Raw genomic sequence first — 17,862 nt, forward strand, 5'->3', positions numbered from 1 at the left:
TTCGGTGGGCAAAAGCCCCGCTTAGTGCCCTCAGGGGGTTCTCCATACAGTTAGGCGGGGGTTTGGTTACCTAAAAAGCCCCGTTAACAGAAAATAATGTTCTCCGGGGCATGTGGAGTGGTTTTTTTGAAGCGTTTTGATATGGAAATAATCTCTGTGACGTTTGCTGTGCTTCCTCCTGCGTGCTACCGCCGGGTGAGCCCCGTCCGCCCGATGGCCTGCACGGAAACAAGTCATTCATTTTTAAATGTCATGGCAGAAAAATGCACGATTCCTCGGTGCAGGAGGGAACTGTCGCGGAGCTCTTGTTGCTGGTCTGTTTCCTCGGGATTATTCACGTGAATATAATTGTGGGACAGCTGATCTCCTCCCAAGCGTTCAGCGTATGAAGAGGATTAACGACAGCAGGCTTGAAAGGTCCAGAATTACCTTGGCGGTAGCTGATAACTTGCTCAAACGGAGCACGCAAGAAATGTGTGTTGCTAGTGAGGTGAGAGCAGTCCCTTTCGGTGCCGATGGCCTGACTGAAAGCACTAATCCTATTAAATTTGTCAAAGTCAGGGTGCTTGCTCCTTTGGCAGCTGAGTGACTTTTCAAGTCTAATAATAGTTGACAAGCTCAGTTGCAAACAGTCGAAAAGGAAAAATGTAACTGAGCTCTGAAAGCAAATTAGTGGCAGGCAGCGGCATAAGGTAGTAATTAAAAAGCAGCCGTTATTTCCACGGGCCTTAAAGCAAGGTGGGGCAAGAAGCTGGCAATTGAAACGTTTCTGTGTATAAAGCTGATTGGAAGAAACTGCGTTTTGCCTGCTTCAAGCCGAAACATGAAAATTAAAAGCTTTGGGAACATTATTGGAGTAGTGAGTTAAAAATGTACAGGACGTTTACAATGGAATGAGGGGCCATGGTGACACGCTCTGATAACGGCTCATTAAACTGAAAATGATACTTTTGTACGGTATGATAGATAAAACATGAGGAACATTGATAGAACTTGTGTACTCTAATTCTGTATCAAGTTATTTCAGTATGGAGTGTGAGCTAGGCTCCAGCTCTGTTTCATAAGAAGAGAAATGCCGTAATTAGCTGGCGATCAAGTAAAGTTAATGTGTGCTGTGGGGCGCAGGCTGGACTCGTGAAGCGGATGAGGTGGTTGGACTAGATTTGGCAGAGCTCAGCGCTTGTTTGAACGTAGCGGCAAGAACGTGCTTGGCCGAGCGCTGCTGCGGGACTTTGTCCCGTGTTAAAAGCCAGTACGGAAGATGCCAGAATGGTCGAGGTGCCTTGACTTTGTTGTGTGTGTCACGAGGCTCGGTTGTTAATGCAAAGCACTGCTACGTCTGCTCGGGAGTGCTGGAAAAACTTTAACCTACAGATTAGTAAAGAAGCGAAAAATCACTTGAAAATTTTGGGAGATAATGACTTCATATTTGTTATACCAAGAAGTAGAGGAGAATTCCTTATCTCGACATCTAGATCTGAGACTCCCCAGCCTCGTCAGAGACCGTGTCTACTAGATTTGGCAAGGATGGTCTTGTACCTTACTCTCCCGTACGATACAAACCTGAATCTTTCTTCTGGCTACCACAAAAACTATTTCAATACAAAAAAATTACATTAAAAAGTTAAATTCCATTCTGTAAGACAAGCCATACCTTGTTAACAGTAACAAATGTTTCCTTTCTCTGTGGTTTTTTTCATCATTTTCTTGCTCAGAGTGGCATAAGGGAGGTTTCGTGGATACATTTTTATGCTTTTTAGTCCCTTTTGATCCTTTCAGGCAAAGGAAAGCAAATATTGCTCCCTCGTGAGGTAGGCAAAGCTGACCGGGTTCAGCTAAAGTTGTTTGAGAGCCATACAGGATGGCCAGCTTTTGCTATCCAGTGAGCAGAACACAAAGCCCGTGACCCAAACTAGCGTTCCCTGCCCAACAATGCGTTGTGCTGACTTTCATCTGCTGGGCGGCAGGTTTTGCATTGTCGTTACTGACGGGTGCAAATCCCCACTAAAACCAGCGGGCTTTAGGCAAGGCCACTAATGCGTGTGCTGCGTTGTTTCAGGCGTCTGACTGCAGCTCTGCTGTGTGAAATAAAATAGTGTGTCTGTAAACCGTACTGCCTGAACAGAAAATAGGCTTGCAAAACTGCAAAAGGTTTGTCGCTGAGTGGTGGCATCAACTTACTAGAAACATCACGAGGTGTTACTTTAGAGGAGAATTACTGAGAGTTTGTGTCCTTTTGTGTTTGGTTTGGTTTTATCTTGGAAGTCTGTGAAAACCGCAGCCGGACTTCTGTTAACAGACCGGTACGGTTACGAAAGAGTTTGGACATTCTCTGTAGAAATGTTTGAGCTTATATGTACATGTCTGTACAGAAACACGCATGCGTGCAGGAAAAAAAAAATGAACAAACTTGTGAAATCCTCTTCTGCGTTATGGCCTTCTGGCCACTCCGCAGCTGCTGTATTGATTGAGTAGTCGTGACGTGGCTGGCTGTTTGGACAAATCAGTTTATCTACGTGAAGACAGTGTAAGCATTGAATTTGACAAATACTTCATACTAAAAGTACAAAATAAAATATTCTGCTTCTTCTGTTACTATTAGACATCTCTTCCTTTTCAGAATAAATTATCAAACACCCTGTGGGTAATTGTTATCAAAAGCAACCCTTTGTCTTTACTGTTCCACTAGATTTTAGACAGTTTGATGCTGGTGACTGTAAAAAATATTGCTAATTTCATGCATTTTTAATTTTGTTAATAAGCTGGCTTTTAATTTAGCTTATTCCTTCATCAACTCTCTACAAATGAAAGAAGATTCTGAGTATTTTAAATTAGCTGTGATAAAGCTTTCAGTTAGAATTCAGTAAATTGTTATTCTTTTTCTTACTGTGTCTGGCTTTTTTTTTTTTTTTTAAATTTCACCTCGCTCCCTTTTTGTATTCATTTTGGTTTCTGTCTTCATGGCTTCTACTTTTCTCACTTTCCGATTTCTCATATCTGTAAATATGAGGTAACTTTTTCCATGTCAGTACTCTGAATGGCCTCTTAGTACAAAGAAAGATCAGAAACTCAAGCACCGTGCTGTGTTTGCTCCCGGAAGAATAAAAGCAATAGACGTTTTCTTCAGGTCGATATTTAGGCTCCTGTAGAAAGCAGAGAAGCAAATACTTTTGAAGACACTAGCGACGGACTTTTTGCTCTATTTAGGCCATAACAGTAGCAATCTTCCCTTCAAAGTCACATTGACAGAAATACATCCGAAATCGGAATGACTTGCAGCATGGAAAACACCTTGCTCTTACAGTTCAGATGCCGGGTTCCGTTGTTCGGATGTGTAACTCTCCAGTTACTGTTTAGATTGACACGTGTCTTCACCTGGCCTTTGATGCAATGCTTTGGGAGTTCTCGCAGCCTGTGTTACATTCCCACAGTTTTGTCTGCTTGTATTGGAGAAGCTTGTTACGGTGTTTTCATCCTTTTGATTCAAGCCATTCCTTGCTTTACGAGAAGGAGTGTGTAACCTGAGGAGGTCGTGGGAAGGCTGTTCGTGCTCTGTGCTGTGAGCATGGCTGCTGCCTCTTTCTTTAGTTACTGATGTTACCTGCAGCCCGCCGGGCCAGAAGAGTCCTACTGGCGAACCACAGTAGTTTAGACATCGTATTCTTTGCTGATACCCTGCAGAAACATATGCCTCTGGCTTGATGCGCTGCCTGCCCGAAGTCGACAGGACTAGTCTCGTCCCTAGAGCTGCTTGTGTGCGTGATTACCGGTGGGAGGGCGGCCAGCGCAGGTGTGCCTGTTTCGTCGTGAATCTTGCAGCTCCCGTGAATCTTTCTGAGATTTACGAGTTCCTTCTTTTTCAGCTAATGAAACAGCTTGTGTAGAATTACTCATTTATTGGATCTACTAATACTACTTACAAACAGACAAGGAAGGTCTCTGGGAAGGAGACCTGGGTGAATGTGGAAGTGGGTGAACATGGTGTCAATGCACTAGTGTGAAACGTGCTGTCTGTAGAACAAGACCTTGGCTTACTTTATGGTTGCTGAGGTATGTCTGACGCGGAAACGTTTGAAGCAGAACTCTGGTTTGTGATTCAAGGTTGTGATATTGGATTTGAGTGGTTGCTTACACAAGCATGGTACACAAGTATTTCACAAAACCAGTTTCAGAAGCAGGGATTGGGTTGCTATCTAAAGGTCGTTAATTAGTATTTACTGGCAGTGTGTTGGAAAATCTTATCTGCATGAAAAAAGTGAGTTGAACTTGCAGATACAGTGTGAACACTATGTTTTCTAAAGGCTGTTCATTTTTTATTTACATATATTGCTTCTTAAGTAATCTGATTTTTCCATACTAATACTATTTATATAATAAATGTCAAAGCATTTTGTGTGAAGGAGAGAAGTCTTTGGGTATTACTCAGAATTCAGTGAAAGGAAAGGGTTTTTTTCCATTTTGAACTGTAATCATTTCTGTACCAATTGTTTGACCACAGTCGAAGCTGTTCCACGCTTGAATGATACGGTAACAATGCAACTTGCTGGCTTTATACTACCTTGGGATTTCATTTACAGTGAAAGATTTTTGTGGGGCTTTCTTTCCTTGCACATTCTGTGGTACAAAGCAGTTGTAACTGTTCCAAGGGCTAGGCTGTTTGACTATAAGAGTAATCTTATTCTTATCTGGGATAAGATAGGAAAAGTACAGCTGTCTGCAATATGATGAAGACTTAGCAGATTTATAGGCTTTCCTTTGCTCATATAGCTGTATGGTCTTGAAGCTGCATTAAAAGAAATGGGATTATGCTATGGAATTTTAAAATAATAAAAAAATATTTTTAATACTTTGCTAGTAGATCTGTACAAGATAAAAATACATCTTATTTTATGTTGCAAAATATGAAATTCTCTCTGTAGAAAAGTTTTCAAAACAACCACTGTTCTAGGAGATATTACGTGCAAGCTCTGCAAAAGTGCTGTTATTGAAAGAGGATTTGTGGACTTTCTGCTTGCTGGTCCCATTTTACAATGTCTGCTGAAGCTGTCACCCTTCGGTCTTGCAGAGAGTAGACAGCTTATCTGAGATTAACCTTAGTTTTGCACTTTGAAGAAACTAAGTGAAATATGAGGGTTAATGGAGAACTTTTTGTTTATGTATTGCAAACTGGACAATTTATACCAAATATTTGTGGTGTAGAACATAACACATTAGTCCAAGGCTAAGGCCTAGATTATCTATATCTTAGATACGCAAGTTACAAATGTATAAAATGTATAGTTTCATGGATTACTTCAATAAAGTGCATTTTTAAAAGTTCTCATGTGCTTACCTGTTGTTTTATCAGGTAGGGGTGCAGTTGACTTGTAATTCATACCGTGCTTGAAAGGAAGTGTTTTAGTGAAATCACCTGAGGAGTAATTGCTCGTCATATGTAGAGGAACTCAGATGGTCATAAAGATCTCCTGATTACTGCATAGTAACAGAAGCAGTTGAGAGAAACTGGGGCTAGACCCTCTCAGGGGTCAGCTGTGAATTTTGTGTTTCGAGGATTTCTGAAGCCAAAACACACACAAAGGCACAGGTCAGCTGCTCCATGCAAGCAGAGCAACTCTGGAAGGTGTTAGCGAGGCTGAGCAAACTCCGGCTGGCTGCCTGGCACGTACATGCTGTGACTACGAGTCAAACTTGTAGCACAAGCATCATAAAGTTAAGCTATGAATGACCATTAGCAATCAATGACCATTTTTCCAGGGATACGCTGGTTACTGTTGCTCCACCTATGTGTTGGGACAGCTAGAAGTTCCCTGGCAAATGACCAAAAACCCGTAGTGACAGGTGATGCCTCGAAGACGTCAGTAACGGTAGAATGTGATAGTGCAAGCAAGTTGTTTGGGCACTTAGGAATAGTTGGAAGTTTCTGAAGTGCTGTTGACAAATGCTGCTGAGGGTTCATACATGCTGCTTCATGAAAGGGTGTTTAATTTTTTAGAGAAATACCCTTTTTGATCCTATCTTGCTGAACTGGTAAGAAGTTAGAAACCTTTGATGGTACCTCATTTGGACTCTAGCTTAATATTCATAATATGCAGTTGTATGTTACGAATTACTCAATATAGATCATGTTAATGTATCATATCTACTTTCCTTTACATATTCTTATGGGGTTGTTAAAACCAGGCAATTATTTGTGAGGGAATCTACATCTTGATTTTTAAAAAAAATGGATTTATTATTTAAAATACAGGGATGAGACCAACAAGACCGAGCTGTGTTACTACTATTGTAGTATAACAATAGAACAATATATTGGAGTATAACAAATATAACAATAGTTATATTTGCCTGTGATGGGATTCTCTTCCCCCTCTGCATTTTCAGTTACAAAACAGAGGTTTGTCTCTTATCACTGAAATTGTTAAACTAGGAATAGTCTGTTGTTCAAGACGGGTCAGAGAATACAGCCATTATATACCCAAATATAGTATCTGCATATTATTAGAGTTCAAAATCCCTCATCAGGATTTGGGGACCTGTTGTACTGCGCGCTGCAGCAGTGAGGGGATGGATACATTTCCCACTCCAAATAGTTTGACTTTTCAAGACCCCCGACACTTTAATAATGAGAATTTTGTAAGTGATGATTAATTTTCGAGTGTCCAGTTTAGGGAACCTAGGAAATTTGTCCTACATCAGGTATTGAATGTAAATGTTCCTGTTACCTTCATGTGACGCTGTAGGTCCTTGAGCATCATGAACGTCTCAGATTTTGGCCTCGTCTCTTCTGAGACACCCGAGAATCAGCAAATAGTTGAGAAGTTTGGCTTCAGTTTTTCTGAGTACAATATTCCCGTTTTGTAGATGGAGAGGAAGGGAAACCAAGGCTAACAACCACATGATGAGGAAGCTGTGGCGTTTAAATATTTAATTAGTGGTGACACAGCAGCAGAGAACAACGTGGGATTCACTTTTGGCAAAAACAACTCTTCTGACATCAGTTTCATGATTCAGTGTTGCCGGTAAGTTCGACAGCCAAACGAAGAGCGGGCAGGCGGGAAGAGCGAAGAACGGGAACCTGGCTTTACTGGTGCTTTTCCTTCCTGACGCGGCAGTTCTGCTTGATCGTCAGGTGGACGAGGAACAGGTTGGGCAACGCAGGGCTGCCCTTTTTTTCTTTTTCCCCCCTGCAAAATGTGGGAAACAGGCCCGCACTGTGTCCGTGTCTCCGCGCTTGCCCTCCGGCGGGTTGGGAAGGTGGAGTGATGCCCGGTAGCTGCAGGCGGCTGCTTCGGCAAGGCGGGAGTGGAACAGTCTCCTCTCCGCAAGCCAAGCGAGAGCCCACGTCCGCACGCCGTGCGCAGGGCCCTGCGGCGGCTGTGGCTGCCATGTTTGGTGGCAGCCATGGAAGGCTTCGCGGAAGGCTGCCTTGGGCGGTGTGAAGGCCTGACCCAACGTACAAATAATAAAAAAAAAAAAAGAGTGAAATTACGCGTTGTTGTGGAGCGTGTGAAAATCGCCGGCCGGGGAGGAGGAGTGTTGCTGGGGTCTGAGGTGCAGCCGTTCCCACGGCCCTGTGACAGCTGAGGGACGGCGCTGGTGGGCGGGGGGGGGGGGGGGGGCTGCGCTGGCCATCTTTAGTGTGGGCAGCGTGGCCAGAGCTCCGCACCTCCTCGCCGCCTCGATTAAACGTGGGTGGTTTTTTTTTATTAATTTTTAATTAGCGCTGGCGACCGTAATTGCCTCCTGGGGCTGGGGGAGGGAGGGGGAGGGGGAGGAGGAGGCGGTGCGCGCTCTGCCCGTACCCAAGATGGCGGCCGGGGAGCGCGGGGCGGGCGGGCGGCGCCGCTCGGTACCGAGCGCTTCCGAACCGGGGGGCGCGGGGGGCCGGGCGGCAGCGCCACGCCGGGCTCGCGGGGCATCTCCGCCGCCCAGGGCCCGGGCCCGCCCCCCAGCCGGCCGCGCAGCCAATGGCGGGACGCGCGGGCGGGGCGGGGCGGGGCGGGGGCGTGCGGGTAGGTCGGCCCGTGCCGTGGCCGCCGGCTCAGTCGCGGCTGAGGCGGGCGGCGGGCAGTGGGCGGGGAGGCGACGCCGCTGCCAGCTGGGGCTCTGCCGCGGGAGCCATGCCCACCCTCAGGTAACGCCGAGCCCCGGCGCGGCTCCCGCAGCTAGCCCGGCTCTTTCCTCCTTCTCCACCCGTGTCATCCGAGGGTGCGGGGCGGCGCGGCTTCGTTCCCTCCTTCCCTCCGCGGGTTGGTGTTGCGGCTGCACGCCGGCGCCGCGGGGCGAGGAGGGAGAGCCGTGCCGGTTCCCTCACGGTTCCCTCACGGTTCCCTCATGGTTCCCGCCCGACCCTTCAGCGCGGCGGGCAGCCCGCGCGGCTCGTTTCGGGCGGGCAGGTGGGCGCGCGCCGGCGTCGCCAACGGTCGCCGCGGCTTTTTGAGGGGGGGGCGGGGCGGAGGGGATTGTCTCTGAGGTGCCGCTCGCGGTCAGCCCGGGCCGGAGCCGCGAGCAGCGATGGGCCGGGCTCCCGGAGAGCCGAGCGGCGGTGCGCGGCCGCGGGTTTTCATGCGAGATCGGCGGTGCCGGTGCCCGAGGTCGGTTTCGTGGCTGGCACCCGGTTTTAACCGAAGCCCGAAGGAAGAGGCGCAGGGTGGTGACAGCGGTCTGGGCTCTCAGTCCGTTGGAACGGCGGTGCGGCTAGCGTGTCAGCGACAACTGAAGAGTGACGTGAACGTTCGGTGAAAGGTATTGCTATGACTGGTTTTGCTTCCCGAAACGCTTTGTCTTGAGGCGGGGTGGTGTTGCGAAGTGAACCGGTAACGTTCAGTCACGTAGTTATTTTGATCAGTCATTCAGTTGCTAAAGAAATGCCTAAAGCTGCAGGCTCAGTCAGGGCGACTCTCCCATCTCCTCCCTCCAAACTCAACGTATCGCAGTTTATGCTGTTATTGACCGAGGAGTACAGACAGAAATTGCGGGAGTATCTCGCTACGGGAGCTGGTGGAGTTGGCGCAGCTGTGTGAGGACCTCGGTAGTGGTGGAACAGTTTTTTTTCCTAGGGCAGCCTTGCTTACGTAAGGCCAAGGCTTTTAGGCTTGGCTTCTAAGCTGGAACCTGTGAATGTGTGACTCTAGAAGACCATGAAAGCTTCACAGTGAATGACATCTTCACTGAAGATACTCCTCCAAGTCAGTATGTAAACGTGTAACTCCTTAGCCATATAGTGCCTTTCCTTAAGGCCTGAGTAAGGAGCGCATGTGAGCAGTGTGTGTTGAAGGTCTGTATGCGAAGGTGCCTTGCTGATGAGTGATGCACGGGAAATTGTCTGAGCTCTGGAATCATGGAATGATGGTTCTGAGGTACTTTTAGTGTCAGACGAGCTATGGTTAACAGTAAATGTCATTCACTTATCTGTATGTTGGTAGGTAAGTGTGGTGAGAGAAGGATGCTCTTGGCGGAGAGCCTACAGCTATTCAAATGCTATGAATCCGGTACTACTGCCCTTTTGTTTTAATGACACGTATAAAAGATTTTTCTTAAATTCATATCCTGTGTTATATGGGGTTTGACTGTTCCTTTGTCACTGAAACGGATGTGCTGAGAACAGGCTTAGAACATGTGTTACTTTTAAGGGCAGAATCAAGCCCTGTAGAAATACTAACATTTTGATCTGATGAAACTATATCTTATATTCATAAATGGAAGTCTAGGCATACAGCAGGCTCTCGTGCGATGGGACACCCAAGCGTCCCAGTCATGTTTTATTAAGGCTTTCTGACTGCAAAGTGTCGTAGCATAAGAATTTAATATTAAGTGTACATTACAGCCGCACAGCAGTATGAGGCTGTTACAGAGCAATAAAAAGAGTGAAATTTTCAACTTGGCTTCCTTTACTGTTAGTCATTATTATGTAGATGAGAAAATTCTTGCAGCAATTAAGAAGAAAAAAATTACAGAATGTATTTTAAGAAATAATGGGATACCCTTTTTTTTTTTTTAAGCAAGACATGCCGGTATCCAGAGACTCAAAATGTTCCTCTGTCCCTGTGCCAGTAACTAATCACATACTTTCACTGATATTTTGATGTTTTTCTTCCAAAGAAGTGCACAGCAGCATGGGATGATGACGATATTGCGTGGTAGGAGATACAGTACTGCTAAAGTTCAGCAGCCAGCTTGAAATGGGACCGTGTTTTTTAAAAATGCCTGCAACAGTAGAGCATTAGTAATGTGTAACCATGATACTGGACACAGCTTTCCAGATCATTCTGTTACGGTTCATTTTGTTGGCTTTTAAAAAAAGATTGAAGGGTAGCTCGGTGCTAATAAGGGATTTTTTGTTTGGTTGTTTTTTTTGTTTTGCTTTCATCCAGTTTGGTTTCAGCTTATTACTGTTGCGACTTGTGATAAGACTAATATGTAAACATTGGCGATTTGTGAAAAATCGGTGATCTCTGAACAAAAAAAAAATCAATCTCTGAACAAAATGCCATAGTTAGAGGGTAAAGCTGTATTTGTGTTTAATGAATTACGTTGCTTGAACTTATAATCACGACTAACTCTTCACCTAGTCAAAAGTGAAATGTCAAACTCGTAGAATATGTTGCTTGTTGTCAAGAGTTTAGAACGCAAATGTGGTGTACATCCAAGCTTTCTGTGAAGCAAGTTGCTGTTGCTGCTGTAATTTTCCTGCTAGGTGGACAGCCTATTTCTATGTCCAAACAAATTTTAGATTTGTATGCACGTGTTATTCTTAGTTTAGAATTTAGAAAATATACATACGGTTCGTGTGTACTATGTATGTATGTGTATGCACACATATCCATACATACTGAGTATGGTCAATTATTCACCATTAATTTGTGCGGGTGGATGAGTTGTCACTTGTTTCTTGAAGAGCTGAGCCAAATGTTCTTTTGCAAAAGGTTGGTTAAGCAAGAACACCCTTCTCAGCTGATTAGATACCCGTACTCCCGTGCAAGAGAAGGGACTAGAGAGAGTCAGGGAGGCTGTGGAATACCTATGTGTTTTTTCTGTGTCTGTTGCAGGGAGTGAATAACCTACGTATTGTGAAATCTCACATTTCAGGAAGCTCCTGCTTCCTCACTGTTTTACATCTAGTTGGTTGGAAATAGTCCATGAAATCGTAACCAATGCAGGTGTCCAGTGTGACTGAGCAGCAAACATAGCCCATTAAGGTGCATGTGTACTGCTGAAAGTGTTACATTCTCAGCAAGTTAAACAGTTCAATATCTCAATTTCTGGCTTCAGAGACTTGTAAATTTAGCATTCTCTAGGATCCTAAATAATATGTTTAATTTCATGCTTTTACAGTATGAGGCTTTACAGAGTATATGTGTGGTTTTTTCTTTTTTTAATTAGTTTTACAGAGGAGCAAACTGTAGCCGAGTAACTGGTGGTACCACAAAAAAGAACAATAGTGTAATAGTGCAGATACTTTGCAGCCCCTCAAGAAGGGAAGGGTGATTTGCAGTGCACTGAAATGTAGCCAGCGTTGGGTTAATCACGTTGAACATGCTAAGGGTTTACACAGCCAAGTCTGTAACAGTGGAAACAGCGGACTTTCTAGATCGTGGTTCACAAAGCTTGTATTGGAAAACGCCGATCACAGCGTGATCTTAATGCCTGCTTAAACTTGTTGAATTTTTAAAATTTGCAATCTATAAAGAGATTGTTTAGATTCTTTCTGTTTTGGCCAAAAAGGTATTTTTACCAAACACAGTGTCAGTTAAGGAATGATGCAACTACGGGTGCTCATACAAATGGTGTATATGGATTTTTCTCCTTTTGGCCAATGGAATGTTAATACCGAGTTTTAAGCATGGAAGTTCAAGTACCTTGGGACTTAGGTAACTCAAACATCTAGCTGAAACAACCAAAAATGTAGAAATACATGTAAATGAAAGCACAAGGCTAGCTATTAGTATATATTAACTCATATGTTTAGATTATTTACAAAAATAAGTTGAGCATTACAGCCTGTGTGCCTGTCATCTTCATAGCAATCAAAGTTAATGTGCTCAAAGTTTTGATGTGTTTGAAAAGTTGTAATGTTCTGCTGTGCTATGTTTGGTTGTGAGAAACAACTATGCTGAAGTTGGGGAGAGTTTGCCCAGAAATTTCAGGTGAATGTTTCTGAACATACACTTACTACTCTGGTCATAGCTACCTTGGCTTTTAAAATTTTGCATCTCAGATGGCACTCTACTACACAGCCTCTGGAACACTTGGGACAGGGATGATTACAAAATAATGTGGGAAAGGAAGGCTTGGGAATGGAACAGGACTTGTATGTGATGTAACGAGCTGCCTGGATTAAATGGCACTAAAAGTGCTAGTACCTGCTGCTGATGGCATTTTAGGAGTTTGTGTGTGCGTTATTGGCTTGATAGAGCTTCTGTGGATGCTGAACCAGTACAAATTGCTCTCGTGCTGCTTCAGGTGTATTGACCAGCGATTTCTGCAGCCCGCAGCTCTGTTAAGTGTTTGGTAGCTTCTGTTTTGCTTTTCCATCAAACAAGGTAACTTCTTCATACGTAGTGACCTCTACATGTCAGCTCTATTTCAGGGAGTTTTTGAAGTACTTGGCTACTGTTTTCCATACACTTAAGTGCCGATGCTTGTCTTATATGGAAGTTATCCGCGATACACATTTTTTTTATAAGTGTAGGCATAAAATTATTGATGTGCAGAATTTCACAGATTGTGAGAATCAGCTAAACATCAAATACAGGAGCATACAGTTTGGGACAAATCTGTGTTCAGCACTTTCAGAATTCTGACTCATTCATTCATTGTCCTGCAATACTACTGATGTAATAATTAGTTTTTAAAATGGAGAGTATGTCCTGTCTTGAGGCTCCATCTGCAATCCACTTTATCCTTATGTTGTCTTATCTGTCTGTCTCCCTCTTCTTTTCTTCTAGTTATGTATAACTTATGGTTATGCTAGTTAGAAGAATCAATGCTTCTTTTCACACTGTCAGAAGTATTTAGTGAGTCTTCCAGGTTTTTACTCAGTAGTTGTTACCTATGTCAGTTAGGAGTGAGCTGGATTTTTGGCTCTCTTCATGAAGCAGCATCTTCCACATTTCACACACTGAAATAGGCTATAAAGGCCTGTCTTTAAAGCTGCAACCAAAACCAGGATACTTAAAGCATGGTTTGCTGTGTCTCAATATGAAGGATATTAATCATGTTTTCCACTCCATTTCCAGACTTCAGAATTTAGTGTTTAATGGAAGCTAATGTGGCATCCTAAAGAGGAAGAAGTTTGCCTGTGTGCTTCTGGCAAGTAGCTTCAAATTTGACAAATACTTGTCAGCTAAGGGCTTTTCATAGCAGTTGTGAGTGGCAGTCAGTGGATGAGTTTCCAGCCTCTGTCGGGCACAGTTCATGAGATTGTTCTGTATCATGCCCTTTCTGCTTGTTTTGTATTTTTTTTTCTTATCCTGCAGAAGTTAATGAAATCTATCATTTAGTAGCCAGATGTTGAGTCTCTGAAACGTTTCTCTTGCTCTAAATGGGCCAGAACAACTGAAAACTCCTTCATTTTCTTTGAGATTCTGCTGACGCTGTTATGCAGCTTTGGATAAACTGCAGATACACTTTGGGTCAGAATGCAGTGTTACAGTAGTACCTGCTTGGGGATGGGGACATGGGCAGTATGCTTTCTCTGCAAATGCATGATAGAGAGGCATCAAGAGGGAGGCATGTTTCACCGTCATACTGAAGCTACCTTCAGTGGCAGGAGCAAGGGCCGCTGGTGCTGGAGGCAGCAGGTGCTAGCTTAGGGAAGGGGTTTTAGGCAGCCTTGGCGAACAGCTGCATTCACTCCTGCTTGACACTAGGCCACATATCTAATCCTTTGGTATTACTGCATTATTACCAAGTACATGCTATTCAGAAATATGTAACACATGGTTTCTGAATGAATGTAAAAAAAAAAAAAGTTAAAGCTAGCTCTTTCAGCTGTTTACAGTATCTCTGTTGTCCTCTTTTTATGTGGCAGAAGTCATAGTAATGACTTTGAAATTAATTAAAAGGTACCTACGTTCTTATCAGTAGATGGCTACGCTGTTTAAGGTGGCTGACAATGCAGAATCCATAGTCTCTTAATTTGGGTTTATTTAAACAGACTTAAATTATTAATTGCTGGTCAGTAGCAGAGTAAACTCGGCAACTAAGTCCGTTCAGTGGAATTCCTATAACCTGGTCTGATGCTCCCCCTGTGTAAAATCTGGTATTACAACCTGAATGCAACCCTTCAGAACTACAGCATGTGGTATGCAGCTCTAATTCTTTGTCTGAGTGAATGACAACAGAATATGGACCTGGATATATTCTTCACTGCTTGCAGTCTGTATATTGCTCATGGAGTTTATTTTGGGATGATACTCAGATATGACTCTGTTTAAAAGACAGGTCTGCATGTGACTACTGTGTTGGGCGAAATGTGTATATTTCGTTCTTTAGCTGTATTCAAGAGAAACTTTTCTCTCTAGTAAAAAAATGTCTTCAACATATTATACTAGGAACAGTGAACTAACACTAAGCTAACTGGAAATAATTGATTCTCTTACAGTGAAAATGTCCTGTTTGGAATGGGGAATCCTCTGCTTGATATCTGTGCAGTTGTGGACAAGGACTTCCTTGACAAGTAAGCCTTAGTTTCTTTTTAATGTCAGTTTTGTTTCTGGAATTATGCGTGTAAATGGAGGACTACCTGCTTGTGTAATGCTAAGTTTGTGCTGATGTCTGTGGGATTCTGGCCTTAAGCTGAAAGAAGCCAACATTGTATCAGTCGTTTGTGCTAGCTATGTGAAGCTGTGGTGGTGTTGTCAGTGGTTCCGTGTGGGTTTGGTATTTATTGTTTTGTATCAATTATTAATTCTAGTCTCTTCGTGCTGTCTTTGCCAGCCTTGAACTGGAAGCAATTGTCAATGTCAGTAAGATGTAGGTAGCTCTTGTATGGTTTTTTTGTGTGCTGCTTTTGATGTACTATTAAAGCATTGTTTTCTTTTTTTCAGTGATGACTTTGGTGCAAATAAGCCATTTCTGTAACACACCAAGAAAAGTTGTGCAAGTGTACCTTTTTTAAATATTCTAATTTATCAGTGAAGAACAGGACCACTTAGGTGGTCTGTTACCTTGCTTAGGCCTAGTTGTTATGCTACCTTCCATATAAACATGTCGCTGAATTGCTGTTTGTCTGTTGCTGGTGTCATTAAGCTTACTTGTTCTCTGATCAGCTTAGACATGTGTCTCTTCAAAAGGTGTAAAATGCAATTGCTCTTTTAAATGCTGCACGAGCTCAATTTCTCCCAGTTTTTGCTGCTTTGTTTCTCTTGTTTTCAAGTGATCAGTAAGTTGATTTCATCTTTCAGAGTGCTCACAATTATATGACTAATTTTTAAAGTGTTAATAATTTTTTTCTCTAGTCATTCTTTTAGTTATTAGTGGGAATACTGGATCAAGAATAAATTTCACATCACCAAATAAAGAACAGATGCAAAGTCATTATTTGTGAATGTATACTGTCAGCCACAAATCTTTTGTTCTGAAGCTTTTAATAATAGCAATAATTTGTTTTGCAATGGGTATTTTGTCACTCAAATTTAATCTAAAGGTGTGTTTAAGTGAGAGCCTGAATATTACAAGCTAGACGCAAAAGACAAAGTAACGAGTGGGGGATTTCCAAGGGGAAATCATGCCTGACCAATCTGATAGCTTTCTACGATGACATGACTGGCTGGGTAGACGAAGGGAGAGCTGTGGATGTTATCTACCTTGACTTCAGCAAGGCTTTCGACACAGTCTCCCATGATATCCTCCTGGGGAAGCTGAGGAAGTGTGGGCTGGATGAGTGGTCGGTGAAGTGGATAGAGAACTGGCTGAATGGCAGAACTCAGAGGGTTGTCATCAGCGGCGCTGAGTCTAGTTGGAGGCTGGTGACAAGTGGTGTCCCTCAGGGGTCAGTACTGGGCCCAGTCTTGTTTAACTTCTTTATCAACGACCTGGATGAAGAGTTAGAATGTACCCTCAGCAAGTTTGCTGACGACACCAAACTGGGAGGTGTGGTAGATACACCGGAAGGTTGTGCTGCCATTCAGCGTGACCTGGATAGGCTGGAGAGCTGGGCAGAGAGGAACCTGATGAGGTTCAACAAGGGCAAGTGCAGGGTCCTGCACCTGGGGAGGAACAACCTCATGCACCAGTACAGGCTTGGGGTGGACCTGCTGGAGAGCAGCTCTGCGGAGAGGGACCTGGGTGTCCTGGTGGACGACAGGTTAACTATGAGCCAGCAGTGTGCCCTGGGTGCCAAGAAGGCCAATGGGATCCTGGGGTGCATCAAGAAGAGTGTGGCCAGCAGGACAAGGGAGGTTCTCCTTCCCCTCTACACTGCCCTGGTGAGGCCTCATCTGGAGTACTGTGTCCAGTTCTGGGCTCCCCAGTTCAAGAAGGATGAAGAGCTACTGGAGAGAGTCCAGCGGAGGGCTACAAGGATGGTGAGGGGACTGGAGCATCTCCACTACGAGGAGAGGTTGAGGGAGCTGGGCTTGTTCAGCCTGAAGAAGAGAAGGCTGCGAGGGGACCTTATAAATGCCTACAAATATCTGAAGGGTGGGTGTCAGGAGGATGGGGCCAAGCTCTTTTCAGTGGTGCCCAGCGACAGGACAAGGGGTAATGGGCACAAACTGAGGCACAGGAAGTTCCGTCTGAACATGAGGAGGAACTTCTTCCCTCTGAGGGTGACGGAGCACTGGAACAGGCTGCCCAGGGAGGTTGTGGAGTCTCCTTCTCTGGAGATATTCAAGACCCGCCTGGACAAGGTCCTGTGCAGCCTGCTGTAGGTGACCCTGCTTCGGCGGGGGGGTTGGACTAGATGACCCACAGAGGTCCCTTCCAACCCCTACTATTCTGTGATTCTGTGATTCTGAGTGTATCAGTCTCGTAAATTTCTGGAACTTTGAAGACTCAATTTCTAAAAAAGTAAATTATTCTGATGTAATTCTGACTTATGCTTCCACTGAAATAACTTGAAAACCAGTCTCAGAACAGAAGTAATGCACCCCCACCCCCCAACACCCCCCAACTAATCCTTATAAATGGTTGTCATAAAAGAGGTAGTGGGATCCATATTGCAGCAGTTAAGTCCTACAAGAGTGCATTGTGCTTTTCACTGGACCTGATATGCTCTGCAGAATTTAGTTCATTTAAAAATTAAGTCTTACGTACTCAAATTTGAGTCCTGTCAGAAAAGTTAAACTATATCCTGCAACAGCATATGCTCTGTGAGCATTTTTTTACTGCCAAAATGCCTTTATGGAGTATTGCATTACTTAGAGCAATAAGCAGTCCTCCAGCAAGGGTTTCACAGAGGACCTGCTGATAATGTGATAGCTCTGATGATAACCTGAGAACTGAGGAGCTTGTCTGCCTTCTTCACACGTACCTGATTTGATTTCTATCTCCCTATTTGTGGGTGTAGGCATAGTACACCATGTAACAAGCAGACAAGTGTGTTTCTACTCTGAGTCCAGCTACCTTTTGCAATACTTCCTGAAGGGAAATTGAATCCCACACTTCCTCAGCCTGTGAAGGGAGATAAAATAGCAAACCTAGCTGTAGAACAACTGCTAGAATCAAGTTATCTATCCAAATGCTGCAGAGAGGTTCAAGAACGTATTTCAGGGCTGTGAAGCATTTGACAGAGTTGTCGTTGATCATACCAGCCTAGTCTCTCTTGTTTTTTCTTGTCAAGCAAGACATGCATCCTTCTGTAGCTATGCAGTGTCAGCTCTTGGTATCTTGGCATGATCAAGTGACTCTGGAGGCTGT

The 17,862-nt window shown here is 44.1% G+C and overlaps 1 protein-coding gene across 2 annotated transcripts in view; it reads left to right on the forward strand.

Moving 5' to 3' along the window:
• The window catches only part of ADK (adenosine kinase), a 289,560-nt gene that overhangs the window by 263 nt on the left and 271,435 nt on the right, over positions 1–17,862 (forward strand). The window contains exons 1-2 of one of the 2 annotated variants that reach the window (XM_075422903.1): positions 8,028–8,134; positions 14,606–14,680. In XM_075422903.1, the coding sequence (XP_075279018.1) occupies positions 8,121–8,134; positions 14,606–14,680 (89 nt within the window). In that variant the 5' untranslated portion in view covers positions 8,028–8,120. Of the gene's footprint in view, positions 1–8,027; positions 8,135–14,605; positions 14,681–17,862 lie in introns of those variants that run through there. The other variant, XM_075422902.1, reaches the window with a different exon arrangement.

Source organism: Opisthocomus hoazin, chromosome 6 (assembly GCF_030867145.1).
Source record: "Opisthocomus hoazin isolate bOpiHoa1 chromosome 6, bOpiHoa1.hap1, whole genome shotgun sequence".
Lineage (NCBI taxonomy): Eukaryota > Metazoa > Chordata > Aves > Opisthocomiformes > Opisthocomidae > Opisthocomus > Opisthocomus hoazin.